Source organism: Perognathus longimembris, chromosome 11 (assembly GCF_023159225.1).
Source record: "Perognathus longimembris pacificus isolate PPM17 chromosome 11, ASM2315922v1, whole genome shotgun sequence".
NCBI lineage: Eukaryota > Metazoa > Chordata > Mammalia > Rodentia > Heteromyidae > Perognathus > Perognathus longimembris.
In genome coordinates, this window is record NC_063171.1 from 18,202,236 (window position 1) to 18,224,712 (window position 22,477).

The 22,477-nt window shown below is 36.5% G+C and overlaps 1 protein-coding gene across 2 annotated transcripts in view; it reads left to right on the forward strand.

Moving 5' to 3' along the window:
• The window catches only part of Edem3 (ER degradation enhancing alpha-mannosidase like protein 3), a 68,091-nt gene extending 51,584 nt beyond the window's left edge, over positions 1-16,507 (forward strand). For both annotated transcript variants that reach the window (XM_048357830.1, XM_048357831.1), the window contains exons 17-20: positions 266-457; positions 1,929-2,094; positions 4,442-4,627; positions 12,716-16,507. In XM_048357830.1, the coding sequence (XP_048213787.1) occupies positions 266-457; positions 1,929-2,094; positions 4,442-4,627; positions 12,716-13,125 (954 nt within the window). In that variant the 3' untranslated portion in view covers positions 13,126-16,507. The remainder of the gene's footprint in view (positions 1-265; positions 458-1,928; positions 2,095-4,441; positions 4,628-12,715) is intronic.
• The last annotated feature ends 5,970 nt before the right edge of the window (positions 16,508-22,477 follow it).

Here is a 22,477-nt window from a genome sequence, read left to right on the forward strand (position 1 = left end):
GAGGCAGGAGTATTGTGAGTTCAAGGCCAGCAGTGCTACAAAGTGAGTTTGAGACCAGCCTAAACTAGTGTTTACAAAGAAGAGTGATTCATAAAATAGTGAATGTGACATTGATTAAAAATTTTAAATGAGTTCATTTCAGAAAATGTTAATTGGTGAAAGTAATACGTTGATGATAAATAGGGTTATATTTTGTAGCGACCTTAGATAGAAGGAGAAATGAGAGGATGTATTAGGAAATTAAATGAATGAATGTCTTTCACAGGCTGCTAGTTCAATTGATGCTGAAGATGGATTGAGGTTCATGCAAGAGATGATTGAGTTATCAAGTCAACAGCAGAAAGAACAGCAGCTGCCTCCAAGAGCTGTGCAAATTGTCTCCCACCCATTTTTTGGCAGGGTGGTATTGACTGCTGGACCAGCTCAGTTTGGGCCAGATCTGTCTAAACATAAGGAGGTATGTCTACTTAAATAAATTTGTTGGAATTAAATTTAAAATATGAAATATTTCCTTTCAACTGAGTAGTTTTCACTTATTGAAAAATCAGATGCTAGGCTTTTAGCTCAGTGGATGTTAAGGATGTACAAGGTTTGGTCCCCAATACCACCAAATACAAAACAGCATACACAAAGTTAAAAACCTATTCACTTTTTCAGATTTAAATCAAGTAAGGGTGTATCTTTTAAAATTATCATATAGGGTATTTAGTATACTTTTAGAATTTTATTTGAAATATAATTCAGTGAGGCTGAGATGAGTATCAATGACAGAGTACACACTTAGCATATGTAAGAATGCTGAGTTCAAGTTTTACCACTCAAAAAGTTTAAAATATAGTTCAGACTTGTTCTCTTCTCTAATAACTTTATCTAGAAATGATTTTTAGCCTTTGCAATAACTAATATAACCCTTCTTTAATCAGAGTTCTAACTCAATAGCTTAGTGTAGCAAACAGCTAAAAGCCAAGGTGCTGTGACTCAATTGGCTATGGAGAGAGATTCCAGACAGTCCACTAAGCAAATGTTGAAGACTAAGCTAGTGTACCCTTTTTGTATAATAAAGGCATCAAAGATCTGTGCAGTTGAACAATTCACATGTTTATTTATCTATTAATGATGTCAAGTCTGGGGTGATAGAGCCCCAATATCTTTTTTTTTTTTTTTTTTTGGTTCCCTGATTGGGAATCGAAAGAGGCCCAGTATCTTGACAGTCTAGAACTTTTCCAGTCCTGTTTCTCCTCATTTAAACTTTATCCTGATATTTTAAACTATGTAGATATAGAGGTTATTGATTTTCATTTTGCAACTATTATGACTCCTGTATTTGAGGCTCTGCTTGCCCTGTATCAGTTACAAAAACAATAAACCTATCCAGTTTATGAAAGGAAGAATGCTAATAAATAATCAATTCTCTGGTGAATTTAATTTTCATTGGAAGAGTTTGCTGATTCGTGTGAATTAAGTCAGTTTTTTTCCCTCTTTCAAAAACTTTTCTGGTTACCATGGTGGTTTAAAAATGCCTCCCATCTGTTGTAAATGTGGATTATAGTATACAGCAAATCAGCCTACAGGTTTTAACCTTATCACTGACTAGTATTGTGTCTTTGAGAAAATTAAGTAACCCAAAGCTTAGTTTCCCCAAATATAAAATGGAAATGCTTAAATTTTCTCTCAGAGTCATTGTAAAGATTGGATTAGTAATTTATGTAAAACTGGCTTATAAAATGCAAAGTACAATGAAGTATTCCTTCAGTGCTCTTGATATGTAAAATATTGAAAACAAAAAGTTGTGCAGTTGTATAACATAAACTTCATATGTTATAAAAAGAATCAATTGTATTTTTCTTGAAATTTTAGATATTGAAGACTAATGACTAGATTATGATTTGAGAAGTCACAAGTTTTAGGTTGCTTTTTATTTCTGACAGACAAGAGGATTTGTTGCCAGCAGTAAGCCATATAATGGTTGTTCAGAGCTTACTAACCCTGAGGCAGTTATGGGGAAAATCGCGCTGGTTCAAAGAGGACAATGCATGTTCGCAGAAAAGGCACGCAACATCCAGAATGCCGGAGCCATTGGTGGCATTGTTATTGGTAAGTAATTTCTATGCCATTGTGTTGGTTAGGAGGATATGGTTTTTTAGAATTTTTTCCTTTTTATGTTTGAAAATTTAATGAAAGTATAATGTTTTTATTTTGACAACAAAACAGATAATTCAGTGGCTCTTAATAATTTCTATATATCTGATATCTTTTTTGAAAGCCTAGTGTGGCTTCTTTATGTTAATGTCAATGAAAATATTTGCTGTAAAGCATGAAGATAGCATAGGGAAGGTGAAAGCACCCAATACCATGGAAAAGGAAATGTGCACATGAGATCCTAAGATTCTTGGTGCAAGATTGCCTTCTTCCACTCAGTGGGAACCATGGAAAATTCCCAGTCCAGTCCTCCACAGACATATAGGCCTTTGAGTCAGAGCCTTGGGTGCAGTTCCTGGCTCTGCCACAGAGCTGCAGTGTAATCTTGACCAGCTTTAGTCATTTTATCTCTCATTCTGAAGATAATCTTTAGTACTCCAATAAGATGGTAATATCTTTTAAATAGTTGTGAAGTTTAAAGATAATATGTACAAAATGGCCATATATAATAGTGGACTTGGGGGGCTAGGAATATGACCTCGTGTTCATGAAGTCCTAGGTTCGATTCCTCAGCACCACATATATAGAAAAAAGCTGGAAGTGGCACTGTAGCTCAAGAGGTAGAGTGCTAGCCTTGAGCAAAAAGAAGCCAGGGACAGTGCTCAGGCCCTGAGTCCATGCCCCACAACTGGCAACAGAATAAAAAACAAAACAGTAGTGGACTTGGGTATAAACACTAGTTGCTAGCAAATTTTGATAAAAATTTAGATTTTTTTCACCATAGCAATTATAAATTACAAACTTCAAATCATTTTACTCATAAATTCCCACCAATGTTTTGCTTTTTTATTATATCAAGACACACACACATTTACTTGGCATGGTAAACAGATTTTTCTGTTTAAGTAGTTTGCATTCAGAAGTAGAAGACCTTGGTCACATCTTAATTGTGAATTCTTCTAAATCATTTTTCTCACAGACAAAATTGTTTGCTTTTTTCTCATAATTAGGATGGAATTTTGTGTTCAGAGTAAATAAAATGTATTTAAAAGGCTGGTGGTAGAGTTAGATGTGGTGAGACATACCTATAATTCCAGCTGTGTGGGAGACAGAGATCTGGAAGGTCACAATTTGAAGCCAGACTGGGCAAAAAGTCAGCCATATCCTATCTCAACTGACAACCTAGGTGTGGTGGTGCATGCTTGTAATTTCAGCTATATGAGAGACATAGGTATGGGGATGAATGTTCTCTGGCCAGCCAAAAACATGAGACTGTTTAAGAGATTGTTTAAGTAAAAAGGGATAGTAAGCATGAGGCTCTGGGTTCACACTAAAGGTACCATAAAAAATAAGTAAATAAATAATTTGTTTTAAATGCAAATAAAGGGCTAGTACTGTAGCTCTGTAAGATGCTCTGGGTTCCATCTTATCACCATGGAGAAAGGTAAAGACATTTAATATTAAGTTAGGTCTTAGTTCACCAAAAACAACCAAATTTACAATTCCTTTTGCTTATTCCATACGGGTCTTCCAGAATTGATTTAATGGATTAATAAATTTCATTAGTTAGAGAAATAATAGGAGAAAATCTATTTAGTAACGAAATCAGCAGCTGGAAAACCATAGGCTAATCCTGTCCCATGCCTGTTGTTGTAAGTAGATGTTTCACTGAGACACAGTCACACTGGTCTTTGTGCATGTTGTCTTCCTTGCTTGGAGTCACAGAGCTGAGTCATTGTGGCTAGAAGCCTCAGTTAGTCACTGTGTTGCATGTGCAGCCAGCTATAAGAATTGCTCTCCGACTCCTGAATTAAGTCATCATCTTTGCTATTACTTACTTTTCACATTGAATTCAGTGTCTTACCATTACTATTATTTTGGACATTTCTTCCTGAACAAGTCTTTTTGGGGGAGGAGGGGAGAACAGTTTTATCACTGAAATCATTCATTAAGTTTTTATTTCTATGCTTTTCTCTAAGCATGTGAAATTATTATAATCATAATCTTTGAATTTTGTGTTCTATGGCTTTCATATATCATTCTCTTTTTCTCTGTCCTGTTCAGTAGTTCATTATAATTTATTTATAATGGTAAGATGTTATGCACTATTTTGTACACAATTATAAGTGACATTCTGGTAAATTTCTATGAGGAGACTCTTTTGCTCCTTTTAAATTTCCTTAAGGATAAGTCTTAGAGTTATTATGTCTAAAACCTGTTAACAGGTAAAAAGTAGTAACAACTGCTAAGTCTTTTTAACAAGCAGCAGTCTTGATGCATACTGTGTTGGTTTTCTGGTTAGATGACAATGAGGGGAGCAGCAGCGACACTGCCCCTCTGTTCCAGATGGCAGGCGATGGGAAGGATACAGATGACATCAAGATTCCCATGCTGTTCTTATTCAGCAAAGAAGGAAGCATCATACTGGATGCCATCCGGGAATATGAAGAGGTAGAAGTGCTCCTTTCTGATAAAGCAAAAGATCGAGGTAAGAGTCAGAATCTTTGTTTTTCTGCCGATGAGCAAGCGTTAATTTGACTGGTTTGTTAAGAATGAATTACAAGAGCTGGGAATATAGCCTAGTGGCAAGAGTGCTTGCCTTGTATACATGAAGCCCTTGGTTTGACTTCTCAGCACCACATATATAGAAAACGGCTAGAAGTGGCGCTGTGGCTCAAGTGGTAGAGTGCTAACCTTGAGCAAAAAGAAGCCAAGGACAGTGCTCAGACCCTGAGTTCAAGGCCCAGGACTGCCAAAAACAAAACAAAACAAAAACCCTTTAAAAAAAAAAGAATGAATTATGAAAAGTAGTTTTGGTTCACTGATAAAGCAAGTAACATTTTTGGAAAATGATTTCAAAATAAAATTTCCTTTTGGAATTAAGAATAAAACATTTATTTTCTCTGGTGGCCAACTTCAGACATTTCTAAAATAGGTTTTATGTGTCATGTATCATTTTTACTATGAATTTTGTCTAACCCATAAAAAAACCATTTTAGCCAAGTGCTAGTTGCTCACTTCTATAATTTAGCTACTAAGAGGCTGAGATCCAGAGGACCATGGGCCTCCATTTGCAAAATAATCTCCAGCTAGGTCCAAGAGATCAAGTGGCAGGAGAGAAAGCTAGTGGAAGATGCTGAGTCCAAACCCCATACTGGCAGAAAAATAAATAAATTGAGGCCACTTTAGCATTCAGAAATGTTCACCATTTCAGTTTCATTGATAGTACATATTGAATTTGCTTTATAAGGATTGAGAAGAGATTGCTTAAATGTTATTTTATACAGTATGTTAGTGGGTCTCAGTAGGAAGTGATAATCATATGATCACTGTCTTGCTGGAGGCCATAGAAATCTTTTCACTGAGATTTTTTGTTGTTGTTTGTTAGTTATGGGGGGCTTGAACTCAGGACCTGGGCATTGTCTCTGAGCTCTTTGGCTCAAAGCTAGTGCTCTACCACTTTAAACCATAGCCCCACTTCCCGTTATTTAATGGTTGATTGGAGATAAGAGTCTCTCAGGGATTTTTCTTCAGGGCTGGCTTTGAAACATGATCCTCATATCTCAGCCTCCCGATCACCTAGGATTATAGGCACCTGGGGAGATCTATTTTTGTCACACAGGTATTTAGCAGTTACAAGAGTTACAAATATTCTTGAAAAACAAGAGAACATGCCTTACATTATGAAAGTAGATAGTTATCCCTTGACCAATGTTCATTAGTAATTTGAAATTTATTTAAACCCATTTACCAGTAGTCTTTTTTATAGTTTTATACCAAGAGATAGGGAGAAGTGAAGGCAAGTTAGTTGCCAGCCAGGCTGTGGTTCTGCTTGTGGTTGTACTCTTTCTTGTCTGTTTGAGGCACTATTTAGAGAGAGCTAGCCTCCTCCCATCCCCTTAAATACATGGAATTGTATAATTTATACAGGTAGGGCTGCTGTGGCCTGTAAGGAGTTTGATAGATGTACAGAAGATTGATTCAGTTCAGTGTAACTTTGAAGTGGGACATCTGTTTTTAAAGGCTCATTAATAATCTAATACTAGACTTGGTCTGTCTTCCTATATTACTTTTATTCATCTTTGAGATTCTTTGAATTATCAATTGTTTAAGAGCAGAGTGAGTGAGTAGGATGTGTGCATATAAGGAAATGTAGATGGAAATAGAATACAATACAGAGATTTTCTAATCATCTTAAAGTTTCCTTGAACTTCATTGCCCCCCACCCCACCACCATCCTTTCTAAATTTGGATCTTCTTTTTACATACATGCATTCAGGTACATTAAACACAGACAGAATAATAATCTTTGTAACTTTTTAATGCCTTTGCTTTTCCCCTCCATTTTGTGCTACCATTGGAATTTCAGCAGCAATATTAAAAGGTAAAATGATTCCAAGCTACATTATTAATAGTAGTAAGTATCTTGCATTAATAAACCTTAAGTTATATATGTATATGTGTGTTACATGTACGCACACACATACATATATAATTTTGTCTCAGTGATTACCATGGTGATTATCTTGTTTAAGTTATTTTCATGTCTGATTAGCTGTCCAATAATAATCTTTACTGATCCTGTGATCACAAATTCTGTGAAGATACATTGCTAGGGTAGATGACTTCACTAGCCCAAGTATACAAGAGTCACTCTAGCACAACATTGTTCTTCAGGTATTTATTACTTAACATCCTTACTTCAATATGATGTAAAATATTTAAAGTTCTGGCTTGTTTAAACAGGTCTAAGTCACAGGGGAAGAAATACACAGAGGATTAGGACTGTTAAGATTAAGGTAAAGGGGGCTGGGGATATAGCCTAGTGGCAAGAGTGCCTGCCTCAGATACACGAGGCCCTAGGTTCGATTCCCCAGCACCACATATACAGAAAATGGCCAGAAGTGGCGCTGTGGCTCAAGTGGCAGAGTGCTAGCCTTGAGCGGGAAGAAGCCAGGGACAGTGCTCAGGCCCTGAGTCCAAGGCCCAGGACTGGCCAAAAAAAAAAAAAGATTAAGGTAAAGAATGTACTTCCCATATCAGAGAAAGAGTATCATTATTCCTAGTAGGGGGGAACAACATCTTGGGGAATAGTATTCCATAAGGATCATGAAATAAATGGCCACATTATTTAAATGATACTTTAAAAACATATTTGAATTGCACTCCTGTTACAGAGTGATCCTTTCATAAAAGGCTTTAAAAGTCACCTTTTTTGTTTAATAGCTCTTTGAGAACTATACAGCCATATTAACTAAACAAATAACATTATTTTTAATATTTGTCACTGTACAAAGATCAATGATAACTTAATGAATAATAGCCTAACAAGTTATAGTCTTAAGTGATGATCATTGATTTGTTCCATTCTATTACCACATTGGGTGTGGAACCCTGTAACAGAATCTTCTAATAACCTGGTTGTAGCTGAGGCTTCTGAGAACAGACTCTGAGGCAGGGGATCATTCGACATGCATGTTCCAGGTAATGATGATGTAGCTGGTTCCTCACCTATACTTTGAGAAACTGACCAAGACCCAAAAGACCTTTCTGTCTCCAGCTATGCATCTGGTCATATTTGTGCAGTCAAGGGTTGTGGTTAGTACTATATAAGTACACGATTAACACAGCCTCAAAAACTGAAACAATAAAATGTCCTCTAAATTACTCTTTCTAAAATGACCTCATATCACAAGTACATGTTCTTTATAAAGTGACATTGTACTGATTAAGTAGTCCTTTGCACATGCAGACAGTAGTCCTCAAAGAAATGCTCACCTCCACCTTCTTACTGTGATGATAAACGACAGCCACTAGTATTCTCATATCTGAAACTGTCCTCTACCTGTTAACAACAAATATTTTATTACGTAGTTTCTTTCAGAAGTGAGAGCATTAGTAATTTCTCAAGTGGAGATGCTACTTCCTTAGGCCAAACAAGTGATACTTTGGAGTTAGTTTGTCCACAGTCTGTTAAACAAAATATTCAATACTGTGTTTCCTGCATGTTTCATCTTTCCAAAATCTCATTTCAGAAAGATGCTTAATTCCAAACCTACCCCCACAAAAGACAATGTATTGACAGTATTCCTTGTTTTCAGTAAACAGTAAATGTACAGATGGATGAGTAAATAGCCAGTCATCGAGTATTTGCATAGGTTCTTTTTCCGGTTTATTAGCAAAGTAATTTTTTTTGTATCTTGAGATTTTCTTATTCTTCTTTTGTTGTTTGTGTTTTGATACATACTGTTGTTCCTAAATGCAATATTTCAGTTAGGATCATAAGACTATGATCTCATATACTGGTGAAAACAGTCACCTTAAAGAATTAGAACAGCATGGCAGACCTTACATAATTCCTTTCTATATTTCCATACTTCTCTACCATTTTTACTTCGCTCATTGCATCCTGTATGACTTTTTCAGTAACTTTATTAAAAAAAAAAACCAACATTTTTTTCTATGGGTATCTTTGAAAACTCTCTTCCCCCTACCTCTTTCTCCCTCTTCCTGCCTCTCCTTCCCCCTCCCCCTTTTCCTTCCCCTCCCTCTGTCCCTCTCTCCCCTTTCCTTTCTCCCTCTCCTCCTCTCTCCTTCTTTTCTCCCATGCCTTCTCCTGTCTTCTTTCTTCTCTTCCTTCCTCTTCCCTTTTTTCCTTCTCTTTTAGTTGACTTTTCGTGACTTTCCTTTAGTGATCATAGTTTTTTTTTTTGCTTAAACTTGTTACAAGATCATTTAGAGGTATTGCAAATGCTTTCACATAATCTCTCATCTTCCTGATGAGAGTCAATGTTAAGTATGGTGTGTAAGTTTGGTATGTAAGTTTCCAGGCAATGTTGTTTGGTGTGTAGTCTTTTCTACTTGCCTTTGTGCTTGTTTCACAAATTTCAAGATTGCAATTTTTTTTTACAATAATGCGATATATTGTAAGTACTAGTGAGTAACTTGCACTTTACAATCAACTCTATCTCCCATTAGCCAGTAGTATAGCAGAACAAAATCTTTTAAAAGCTGTGTAACATTTATATACTGTAATTTATCTACTTGACTATTGAGCATTCAAATTATTTCCATATTTTATAGTTTGTTTTATTGTTATAAACAGTGGTATAGGAAGTATCCTGTATGTATTTACTTATATAGTGATTTTGAGGTTTACTAAAATGGAATACTAGTGGGAAAATGTGGCATATTATTAATTTTAACAAATGTGGTAAGTTTGCAGTAGTGATTCACATCATTCCAGCGAGATATGATAGTGTGTGTTTCTTCCTCATTTTAGTCAGCATATTTTCCTTTTAGGGTATAATTTTTCATTGAGCTTGGTCTTGGTTTAACAGAGATACATATCTATCTACTAAAGAGTACCAAGATGTGTGACTAGAGTAGACACATAAATTACAGTTGAGAGGAATATCCTGAGAAGAGGAAGTAAGTGATGAGTGACAGATGTAAATGGTGATACAACATTCAGAAGGTTAGTGATAAGGAGGTCAGAAACAAATTGGTAAGTAAAGAGCTAAGTACGTCACAGTAAGGGGTTCAGGACCATACAGGTATTAAAGTATTATTGATGGTAGTGGTATTTTTTAACAATAACAAAAGAGAAACATAAAAGAAATTGAATTTTCAGTTTGCTTTGCCTTTTTTATAGTTGTCTTTTCTCCATTGTCTATAAGACCCCCTAAAATGCATACTTCATACATTAATTTTCTTTCTGTAAATTATTCACAAAAAATACATATAAGAGAGAGATAATATTTATATTTTTTCCTTATAATATTGTGACTGTTCATTTCTTTCATTTAAATATTTATATAAACAAATATTGAAATATGAATCCATTTAAAGCGCATGGGTTTCCTATCATTGTTCAAAAGATCACACCATGCTATATTTACATAATAGTTTCCTAAATTTTCTTCTGGGCTTTTTACCAGTTCCTTTTTTTCCTTTAAGTCACATGGAATTTATTTGTTTATTTAATTTTTATTGTAAAGGTGATGGTACCAAAGGGGTTGCAGTTACATAAGTCAGGTATTGAGTACATTTCTTTTTGAACAGGGTTACTGCCTCTTTTCTCATTTTCTTCCAGAATTTATTTTATTTAATTTTTACCAGTCCTGGAGCTTGAACTCGGGGCCTGGGCACTGTCCCTGAGCTTCTTTTGCTCAAGGCTAGTGTTCCACCACCACAGCGCTACTTCCAGCTTTTTCTATGTATGTGGTACTGAGGAATTGAACCCAGGGCTTCATGCATGCTAGGCAAGCACTCTGGCACTAAGCCACATTCCCAGCCCCCCAGAATTTATTTTTAATGTAAGTTAGAAGTCTTGTCTGTATAGTAGAGTGTTAGAGTAGTCAGTTATTTAACCATTTGTTAAGCAAGCATGTATCAAGTTCAGAAACAAATTTTTTTTAAGTAGAAATGGGATTTATTTTGGAATGATATGATTGCATATTTTACACCTAAATTAGGGGAATGTTCAATAGTAAAACTTTCTATTCAAGAACATACCTATAAGACAAGGTCAGCTGATGCCCCAGGTAAAAAGGAGTTTAGCAGACAGTCCAGAAACCACTCATGTGAGCCCTGTGCCCGTCCAAACCTGGCATATTTACTGTGGTGCATGGGCCCCATGGAACGCCAATATCACCTGATTTATACACCCGTGCGAAAAACCTCCCTCTGTAGCTTCAGAGCCTGTAATTTATCACCGCCGTTCATAACCATATTGATTGCCTTTAGAAAGGAGGTGCTGTATGCATCGCAAAATCTATGTCTACATGTTAAAAGCGTTTCTGTATAAATCTCCCTTAATACTGAAAAAAAAAAAGAACATACCTATAAATTTAATCAGGTCTTGGTTTACATTTTTATTTTAATACTTAGAACTTAGAAATATGAGTCCTGTACCTCTTAAAATGAATTTAATTCTGTGTTTTGTAGCTTTTATTTCTGTTATCAAAAGACTAGCTATGACTTTATTTTTAGCTAGTATACTGCTGAGGAGTCAGTGGTATTTATAATTATTTTAATCTTATCATTCTTTTATTAATTTTACAATAATTTTTAAAAATTATAGTTGCTTTTAATTTTAGCGTACAATCACAGTCTAAAAATACAGATAATTTGATTGTTTCTTATAATTATTCTATTTTCTTATTCTATTATATTAGCTATAGTAGTTCTCAATAACCTATCCTACATAAGCTCTGCGCATTTTTTTAGTTTTCCTATCTCACTAAATTGTACCTCTTTTACAACTCAAAGACATAGAATATGTGTTAGGACTCCTAAATCATCCCCTCTTCCCCCAAAAAGTAAAACCCAAGGATGTGAATTTCTGAGATCAGACAGTCCTAGCTGATCAAAGTGAACACACACACACACACATACACATACATACACACATATCTATACCTTCTTACATGCTCACATTTCCTTCCATTTTTTTCTGAATAGGTCCATTTCCTTAAATTAATAAACACTGTTTCTGAAAGAACCCCTCAAATTTCCTTTCCGTAACTCTCTAATACTACATATTTGTCTCTCTTTAAACATGTCACAGTTGTAGTTTTTCATTTATTTTGTAAATATTCTCACTCTCTGGAAATAGCTTTTCTCCCTGTTGGTAATACACAAGGGCAGGTATAGTGTGTGAGTTTGCACCTCATTTACCTATATCTCAGGCACTGTGCACTTTCCTGCATTTAGATATCTCCGGGTGCATTTAGATGTCTACCTGAACATATGGCAGAGGCAGATCAGAATGTTGCTTTGGACGTCAAGACTCTTCAAGCACTTTTGTATCAGAACCCTAAATAAATGCCTCCAGTGATTTTCATTATACGTATTCATTATATATATTATATTATATACATATTCATTATACAAGGTTTCTTCAGCCTTCCAGTAGAGTTTAGAATGATTATGTCAAATAGCTCATAAACAGACACTCAGTAGAAGTTTTAGTAATTCCAGTTCTTGTCTGCCTTTTTTATTTTTTGAGTTCTGACAGTACTTTATTTAACCAATCACATTAGCACCTGTAATCATCTGAAATCTTCTTAACTGAATCATCATGGCTTCTGAGTGTCAGTTTTATGTGTGAAAGAAATACTATTGTAAAGTAACAGCAGTGATTATTGCTATTTAAACTCGTTTCTATTTGTTATGTTTGTATATGCAAGCTTACTTGCATTTATACACTTAATAAATAGCTATATATTGAAAATTCATATGCATTTTCATATTATTGTTGAGTGTTAATCTTAGATTTACTAATACTAATTGAAGTCTGTCTTATCAGTTATTAGTCATTTTTTCCAATTCAGAACATTTATGGTATTGGTATATATATATTTTTGGTATTGGTATATTTTGCAAAACAAATATTTGGAAAAATCTGATCACATTATCAGGCAGTCATTAGCAGTTCTGGTGCTCTCTGATCTACATTCATAGTGATTATCTTTGCTTTATTAATTTTATTGCAAAAACCAACATTACTGTTACTGTAAAAATAAATTTTTGAGAATCAAAGTAGTACAGCGTTTGTTTGTTTCTTATACAGATCCTGAAATGGATAATGAAGAACAACCATCTTCTGAAAATGAGTCTCAGAATCAAAGTGCTGAACAGATTATATCAATTTCTCCAACAGTTGATTTGGTTGATCAGGAGACTCCTGAAGAAAGTTCTTTAAACTCTCCCCCAGAGTCATTATCTCCAGCAGATACTGAGGATGCTGCAAACATTTCCCCTCCTGAACAGACTTCAAGTCCCCCAGCAAACCACGAGACTCCAAGTCTTGATGGTGAATGTACAGATCTAGACCACCAACTTGAAGAACAGTCAGAAACTGAGGAAAATTCCAATCCTGATGTTAGCTGGGATAAGAAGGCCCAGCCTATAGATTCCATATTAGCAGACTGGAATGAAGATATAGAAGCATTTGAAATGATGGAGAAGGATGAGCTATGACTCACTTAAAAATATGGTGGTAGGTACTTTAAAAGAACAGGTAAACTGTGGTTATAATAGACACCCTAATACAAAGCAGGCTGTTCAGTGGGAGCTTTGAGTATGGATGAGCAACCACGTTCTGAATGGGATAGTAGTTATCATAGGAATCTGGACCATGCTGATTCAAATTGACCTCTTTTAAACTGTCCCGTTAACAGCAGAAACTCACAATTCCCCCCTCAGATGACAGCATTGCACACTCTGCATGTCAGGGAAAGATTTCTGGGCATTCTTGGGAGCCATCTTTCTACAGTCTCTGAGTAGACAAGAAACAAACTCAGTTCTGAATGAATTGGGGCATAGGAGTTTATGTAGCTTTCTAATTAAAGGGTTGGGGGTTGGAGGCCCTTTGGGGAAGACACAAATGAGTACCGTGCATTCTGTTACGATGCCTTTACAAAACACTCTTAAGTGACCTAAGTGGTTATGAAGCTAATGCATCATGGTAAAACCAGTTTCCACTCATCACTTTCCACTGGCTTCATAGAGGACAAATGTTCAGGATGACTTGAGTTTTTCCCCCTTCTAACTATGTCCTTTTCATTTAAACCAAAAGTAAAGCCATTGTGCTTTCCTAGAGAGTCTCTCCATCGACTAATCAGTGGGACCAGGATAAAAAGTTACATAATAGACTGTGGAAAGTGTTATTCTTTTTGATAAATGGAGTAAGGGTGAAAAACTATAATGTTGCAATACAGATTTCTCACTGGGCCTTCCATAGAGAAAGCCATGACAATTCTGAAGTGGACTTCGCAAAGTATCCTTGTGGGGTAGTTGGAGTCTCTGAGGGGGTTACCTTAGCCATTGGCCCTACTCCATCTCAGGGTAGGTGTGTAGGGATCCCTAATGGCTGTTCCATTTCTCTATCCTCTGCAGCCATGATGAAACTGTGGAAGTGATCTAAAATTCCTGGGTAGCTACTGCTTTCTCCTTTGAAACTGGTTTCTGATGTTACCACCTAGGGAGCCTTTTGCATTTTCTGTTGAATCATAGTTTTTAGGTTTTGTTTTGTTTTAACTAATATTCCTTCTGATATGGACTTGAAAATCTGGAGCCCTGTGTAAAAAATACTACACAGCAACAACTATATATAGCCATACAGCTTAATGAAAACATTTTCTTGGTTTTATTTTTCCTTTTTTTGATGGCAGTCTTGTGCTGGCTACATTTAAATTTAAAATTTTTTGTTGATTATATTTGTAGACAGCCCTGTATTGCAATCATGGCTTTACTCATTTTATTTATTTTTTAAGCTTGACCAGTTCTAAAGAAATATTTGAGAGGCTTAATTCCTTTCTCTTTACCATGACATTACACAATAATATTTTCCTAAAACATGGTTTTGAGGTACTGAATAACTTACATATGGAGCTGTTCAAGAACAGCAGTGCTGTATTGTAGTTATGTATATTGGTGTACAGTGTGTTAGATCCCAGGTAAACATATTCTCTTATAAGGGGCTAAATACCTGCTTTCAAAGGTTCCAGATAAACAATTGGATCAGCAAGAATAAGTCTTATGAATAATTAATTCACTTTGGGGGGTAGAAGAGTAGAATAGCAATATCTTTATTGACTCTTAACTAATCCTGATACCAAAATGAATAACTTTAGTCTCTCTGCATGTGAAATTTGGTGTGAGAAGATAGAACTATAATACATACGGTATACAGAAGGATAGACATAGTGCTTTGTTCATCTTAACTGCAAAGCTGCCAAAATAGCTGAAGCTTAATTACATCACTTGTGTTATAGGACAGGGGCTGGGAGAAAAGGAGCAGATGTTCCTCTAGGACTTTGATTACAGAAGCCTTATATAAATTGATTTGATTTTGTATTTGTAGCTCAGAGCCATTTTGTCCAAATCTTAACTCCTCTAAGTTTTCAAAACAGCATTTTTCCCCTCTGTAAGAACTTGATGGCACAAGGGAGGCTGCAACACACTAGGAAGAACCAATTTACTGCCACTTTCTCTTCCTTTGGCCTATAGGGGGCATTGTTGCTCTTCACAGAGATTTTTGAAGCAATTTGTTTAAATAAATCCTTTTAAGAAAAAAGGAAGAAAAAACATTTTCCAGTTATACTTAATTCTCAAAAGAAATGATCTCAAATTTTACAGTTAAAAATATGTTAAGTTTTAAGACACTAATATTATTATTGACTCTGCAATCATTTATTTACTTGACATACTGCCACAGAATAGTTTTTGAGTTCATTTAAAAATTCCAACTGTATTAGACTTTTTAAAATGTTTTGTTAAATACCTTTCACAGCTATATTATTTACTTGCTGAAGATTCAGGGTGTGCCTGAATTTAGAAACATCTGGTCTACCTCAGTTAAATGTTGACTGCTTTGAAATAGAGCTGAAATGATCACCACAGCCATAAAATTGTTTAGCCAGGAGAGATTTATATATATGTTTACAAACCTGGAATCAAGTAAGGATTTTACCTGGAAGTTAGATATTCTTAGAGCAAGTATTTAATTCGGGTATTTTCAACTTTTAAAACTTGTTTACCTAATAAAAATAGTTATAGTTTGAGAGGGGGGTTGCATGTAAAAGTCCATTGAATTATAATTTTCCCATCAAGTTTAAGTGTGAAAGAATTGTAATTTACTAGATATGTTTGGGATGGGATTTTTTTTTTTTTGGTGATAGGTTTTTTAAATTTTTAACCTGTAATAAGCTTCCAAAAGGAATATAATTGTTTCAGAACAAATTATTTTGTGACATTTCAACTTTTCCTTTTGTCCCCCACAGTATTAGAGATTTTAAAATGAGAAATTGTGCACTTTCTGATTTTACTCCCTCTCAAGAATCTTTTTTTAATTTAAATTGCCATCATACAATCCTTTTATAGCAAAGCCAGCATTTGTTCTCTCACCAAACCCCATGCCAAATTTATCATAAAGAAAGCTCAGCATAAGTAATTCAAATTGTGCTTATAATTTTAGAGGGATTGGGTAGAAGTTAGTAAATATTCCAACCGGTCGTTTTATGCACAAGGCTTCAGTCAGAATATAGAAAAAAAACATTCTGTGAATGAAACATTGTATGTTCAGATTTTATAAAAGACATTTTTAAAAGCCCAATTTACAGCCGTATATTTTCTTATGATGTAATTTATGAAAAAGATGTCTGTACTAACAGGTGCTGTAACACTACTGTTGTTGGGTTTTATTGTTTGGTGATAAATGTATACAATATTTCTAATGGAAACTATGTACTGTGATGTAAAAGTCTGGGCAAAATGTATATAAATCCTTGTATATAATTGTGTATTTGATTATAATTACTGATTGTAAAGATTTAATAAAACATGTAAATATTGTGTTCTAGTTTTTGCCTTTTTATAATCATTGTACTTCGATATTCTCTACTCTTTGTTTTCCTTTACTTTTCACTTCACCTCCAAATAGGGGTTTTTGGAGGATGTGTGACTGCAGAGAGCAGTACACACTGAACAGCTCCACAACTCAGGTAGTGTTGCAGGGCCTCAGATGAGGGCCTGGAGAAAAAGAATAATTCACAGTGTCTGTACTGGCAATGTGTTTACGTTTTGCTACTCCTAGAAATGTCTGACCATAGGACTGGTGGGGTAATAACATTGTCCCCTCTTATATAACAGAGCATGTCTGAGGCCTATTTCCCCTCTCATTCTCCACTCCTCCGTGTCCACTTCCACTTTGTCTACCAAGTGGGATAATTCGCAGGACCTCCAGTCTATTGTCTTGCTGGTTCCCTAGAGCCTATTGCCACTCCTGGCCTCACTGACCCTTCACCTGTATTAGTCTCTTTTGCTCTGCTAACTTGGAAACACCTTACATACTATTAAGTCCCTCTGTACTTGACAGTGTGAGGAACTGGATGAAATCATTCCCCATTGCTGACTGACTTCAATTTTAAATCATGACTGAAAATCTCAAGTGCTATCCAATACTTCCCCAAATTCTAGCCACGTTTCTCTTATTTTTGCACTCTGGAACAATACTTTTCATCCTTTCTTCAAAACTCTCTCGGTTCTCCTCCCCTTTCAAGCACTTGATGACTTCACCGTTGAAAAAATAGAGATGAAAAGAACTCAGCTTGTACCAACCTATCACCTGCAGCCAGTACTGTCTTAATCATAGGATGTTTTCTATCCTAATGTTGGAGAGCTGGAACCCCAGATTTGAACCAGATATTCGAGAAAATGGAAGAACCAGGCTGCTAGACTCCATTTGGCCACAAGGTGTAGGAATCCCTGCCCATTTTCTTATATCTCTTACTGTAGCATCCTGCAACCAGAGGGAACATCAGAATGCCTGCAAGCTTTGGTACTGGTAACAGATACCAGGAATCTCACACAGGGAAGCCTCAGCCAAATAACCCCAGTCCTCACAGGAAAATGGGAGAACATATCCAGTAAAGTCTTGTGTATCAAGCTCTTGTTTTTGTTTTATCTCTACTACTGGTGGAAATACCAAATAGACACACACACACACACACACACACACACACACACACACACGTTGGATCAGTTTTTGTAGATATCAGTCCAGTAGTACACATCAAAGCCTTTATATTTTTTTTCAGGCTTTATTTATTTTATTATTTTTCAAATTTTTATTATCAAACTGATGTACAGAAAGGTTACAGTTTCATACGTTAGGCACTGGATACATTTCATGTACAGTTTGTTACCTTGTCCCTCATACCCCCCTCCCTCCTCCCCCTTTCCCTCCCCCCCCCCCACGGAGGTGTTCAGTTCACTTACACCAAACAGTTTTGCAAGTATTGCTTTTTTTTTTCTTCTCAAATTTTTATTATCAAACTGATGTACAGAGAGGTTACAGTTTCATACGTTGGGCATTGGATACATTTCTTGTACTGTTTGTTACCTTGTCCCTCATGCCCCCCACGCAAGTATTGCTTTTGTAGTTGTTTGTCTTTTTTTTACCCTGTGTCTCTCAAATTTGGTATTCCCTTTCAATTTCCTACTTCCAATACCAGTATACACGGTTTCCAATATACTCAGATAAGATTACAGAAATAGTGTAGGTACAACCACAGGAAGGTGAAACAAGAACATCATCAATAATAGAAGCTACAGATACACATGGGACGTTGAAAGTAGTTACAACTGTTTCCATAACATGGAGTTCATTTCACTTATCATCTTATGTGTTCATAAGGGTATAGCTATTGGGCCTTGTGATGCTCTGCTATGACTTGCCTAAACCTGTACTAATTATTCCCAATACGGGAGACCATAGAGTCCATGTTTCTTTGGGTCTGGCTCACTTCACTTAGTATAATTTTTTCCAAGTCCTTCCATTTCCTTACAAATGGGACAATGTCATTCTTTCTGATAGAGGCATAAAATTCCATTGTGTATATGTACCACATTTTCCTGATCCATTCGTCTACTGAGGGGCTTCTGGGCTGGTTCTAGATTCTCGCTATGACAAATTGTGCTGCGATGAACATTGTTGTGCTGGTGTCATTACTGTGATTTTGTTTGTGGTCTTTTGGATAGATACCCAAAAGTGGGGCTGCTGGGTCATAGGGGAGTTCTATATTTAGCCTTCTGAGGAATCTCCATACTGCTTGCCAGAGTGGCTGAGCCAGTTTACATTCCCACCAACAATGAAGTAGGGTTCCCTTTTGGCCACATCCCCTCCAACAATTGTTATTGTTAGTTTTCTTGATATATGACATTCTTACTGGGGTGAGATGGAATCTCAATGTTGTTTTGATTTGCATTTCTTTTATGGCCAGTGATGTAGAGCATTTTTTCATATGTCTCTTGGCCATTCTCAGTTCCTCATCAGAGAAGTCTCTTTGTAAGTCTTTAGCCCACTTGATGAGGGGGCTATTGGTTCTTTGCGGTTTTGTTTTGGAAAAAGGCATTTTTTTTAGTTCTGCATATATTTTAGAGATGAGGCCTTTGTCTGTTGAATGTCCGGTAAAGATCTTCTCCCAGTCTGTGGGCTTTCTGTTTATCTTGCAAGCTATGTCCTTTGCCGTGCAGAAGCTCTGGAGTTTGATGCAGTCCCATTTGTCCAACCTTTCTTTGATTTGTAGCCTTTCTGGGTCTTTGTTAAGGAAGTTCCGTCCTGCGCCAAGGAGCCCAAGTGTTTCTCCTACTCCTTCTTTTAGTGTTTTCAGGGTGTCTGTTTTGATTTCAAGGTCTTTAATCCATTTGGAATTGATTTTGGTGCAGGGTGATATATAAGGATCTAGTTTAAGTTTGTTGCATGTGTTGAGCCAGTTTTGCCAGCACCACTTGTTGAAGAGGCTATTTTTCTTCCATACTATTGTTTTAGCTCCTTTATCAAAGATTAAGTAGGCGTAGTTCTGTGGGTTCATTTCTGGGTCTTCAATTCTGTTCCATTGGTCTTCAGGCCTGTTCCGGTGCCAATACCAAGCTGTTTTTATTACTATAGCTTTATAATACAGCTTGAAGTTGGGTATTGTAATTCCTCCAGCACTGTTCTTTCTGCTTAGGAGTGTTTTTGCTATTCTAGGTCTTTTATTGTTCCATATGAATTTCTGGATTGCTTCCTCTATTTCATTAAAGAATGGTGGTGGGATATTAATGGGTATTGCATTGAATTTGTAGATAACCTTTGGCAATATTGCCATTTTGATTATATTAATCCTCCCAATCCAGGAGCATGGGAGGTTTTTCCATTTCTGTAGTTCTGACTTAATTTCATTTTTCAAGCTTTTAAAGTTCTCATCAAAGAGGTCTTTCACTTCTTTGGTTAAGGTTATTCCCAGGTATTTTATGTTTTTGGGGGCTATTGCAAAAGGAGTTGCTTTCCTGATTTCAGCCTCGGTCTTTGGGTCGTTAGCATAGAGAAAGGCCGTTGATTTTTGAAGGTTTATTTTATATCCTGCAAGTTTGCAAAAGTTTTGGATCAGCTCCAGTAGCTTGGGGGTAGAATCTATGGGATTCTTTAGGTATAGGATCATGTCATCTGCGAAGAGATAAAGTTTAACTTCATCTTTTCCTATTTGGATCCCCTTTATATTTTCTTCTTGCCTTATTGCTCGGGCTAGGAATTCTGGTACTATGTTGAAGAGCAGGGGAGAGAGTGGACATCCCTGCCTTGTTCCTGACTTTAAAGGGAATGGCTTTAGTTTTTCACCATTTAGAGTTATGCTTGCTGTTGGTTTGTCATAAACTGCCTTGATTATATTCAGGAATGTTCCCTGGAATCCCAGTTTTTCCAGGGCTTTTAGCATAAATGGGTGCTGGATTTTATCGAACACTTTTTCCACATCCAGAGATAAAACCATGTGGTTCTTTAGCTTGCTCCGGTTGATGTGGTGGATTACATTAATTGACTTGCGTATATTAAACCAACTTTGCATCCCTGGGATGAATCCAGTTTGATCGTGGTGTATGATTTTTTTGATGACCTGTTGAAGTCGATTGGCCAGAATTTTGTTGAGAATTTTTGCATCTATGTTCATCAGGGAGATTGGTCTGTCGTCCTCTTTCCGTGATGAGTCTCTGCCTGGTTTTGGGATGAGGGTTATACTGGCTTCATAGAATGAGTCTGGTAGTGAACGTTCTCTTTCAATTTCATTGAAGAGTTTGAGAAATATTGGTGTGAGTTCTGTTTTGAAGGCCTTGTAGAATTCTGCAGTGAATCCGTCTGGACCTGGGCTTTTCTTGGATGGGAGATCATTAATTGCCATTTCTATTTCAATACTGGATATGGGTCTGTTTAGAAGGTTTTTGTTTTTTTTTCATTTATTCTTTTTTTTTCTCAAGTTTTTATTATCAAACTGATGTACAGAGAGGTTACAGTATCATACGTTGGGAATTGGATACATTTCTTGTACTGTTTGTTGCCTTGTCCCTCATGCCCCCCTCCCTTCCCCCCTTTCCCTCCCCCCCCCCCCAGGTGTTCAGTTCACTTACACCAAACAGTTTTGCAAGTATTGCTTTTGTAGTTATTTCTCTTTTTTTACCCTGTGTCTCTCAAATTTGGTATTCCCTTTGAATTTCCTACTTCCAATACCAGTAAACACGGTTTCCAATATACTCAGATAAGATTACAGAGATAGTGTAGGTACAAACATATGAAGGTGATACAAGAACATAATCAATAATAGAAACTACACATACACATAGGACGTTGAAAGTAGTTACAACTGTGATATATCACTTGTTTCCATAACATGGAGTTCATTTCACTTAGCATCATCTTATGTGTTTCTAAGGGTATAGCTATTGGGCCTTGTGATGCTCTGCTATGGCTTGCCTAAACCTGTACTAATTATTCCCAATAAGGGAGGCCATAGAGTCCATGTTTCTTTGGGTCTGGCTCACTTCACTTAGTATAACTTTTTCCAAGTCCTTCCATTTCCGTACAAATGGAACAATGTCATTCTTTCTGATAGAGGCATAAAATTCCATTGTGTAAATGTACCACATTTTCCTGATCCATTCATCTATGGAGGGACATCTGGGCTGGTTCCAGCTTCTTGCTATGACAAATTGTGCTGCGATGAACATTGTTGTGCTGGTGGCATTACTGTGATTTTGTTTCTGGGCTTTTGGATAGATACCCAACAGTGGGGCTGCTGGGTCATAGGGGAGTTCTATATTGAGCCTTCTGAGGAATCTCCATACTGCTTGCCAGAGTGCCTGAACCAGTTTACATTCCCACCAACAATGAAGTAGGGTTCCCTTTTGGCCACATCCCCTCCAACAATTGTTATTGTTAGTTTTCTTGATATATGACATTCTTGCTGGGGTGAGATGGAATCTCAATGTTGTTTTGATTTGCATTTCCTTTATGGCCAGTGATGTAGAGCATTTTTTCATATGTCTCTTGGCCATTCTCATTTCCTCATCAGAGAAGTTTCTTTGTAAGTCTTTAGCCCACTTGATGAGGGGGCTATTGGTTCTTTGCAGTTTTGTTTTGGAAGAAGGTAATTTTTTTAGTTCTGCATATATTTTAGAGATGAGGCCTTTGTCTGTTGAATGTCCGGTAAAGATCTTCTCCCAGTCTGTGGGCTTTCTGTTTATCTTGAGAGCTATGTCCTTTGCCGTGCAGAAGCTCTGGAGTTTGATGCAGTCCCATTTGTCCAACCTTTCTTTGATTTGTAGCCTTTCAGGGTCTTTGTTAAGGAAGTTCTGTCCTGTGCCAAGGAGCCCAAGTGTTTCTCCTACTCCTTCCTTTAGTGTCTTCAGGGTGCCTGTTTTGATTTCAAGGTCTTTAATCCATTTGGAATTGATTTTGGTGCAGGGTGATATATAAGGATCTAGTTTTAGTTTGTTGCATGTGTTGAGCCAGTTTTGCCAG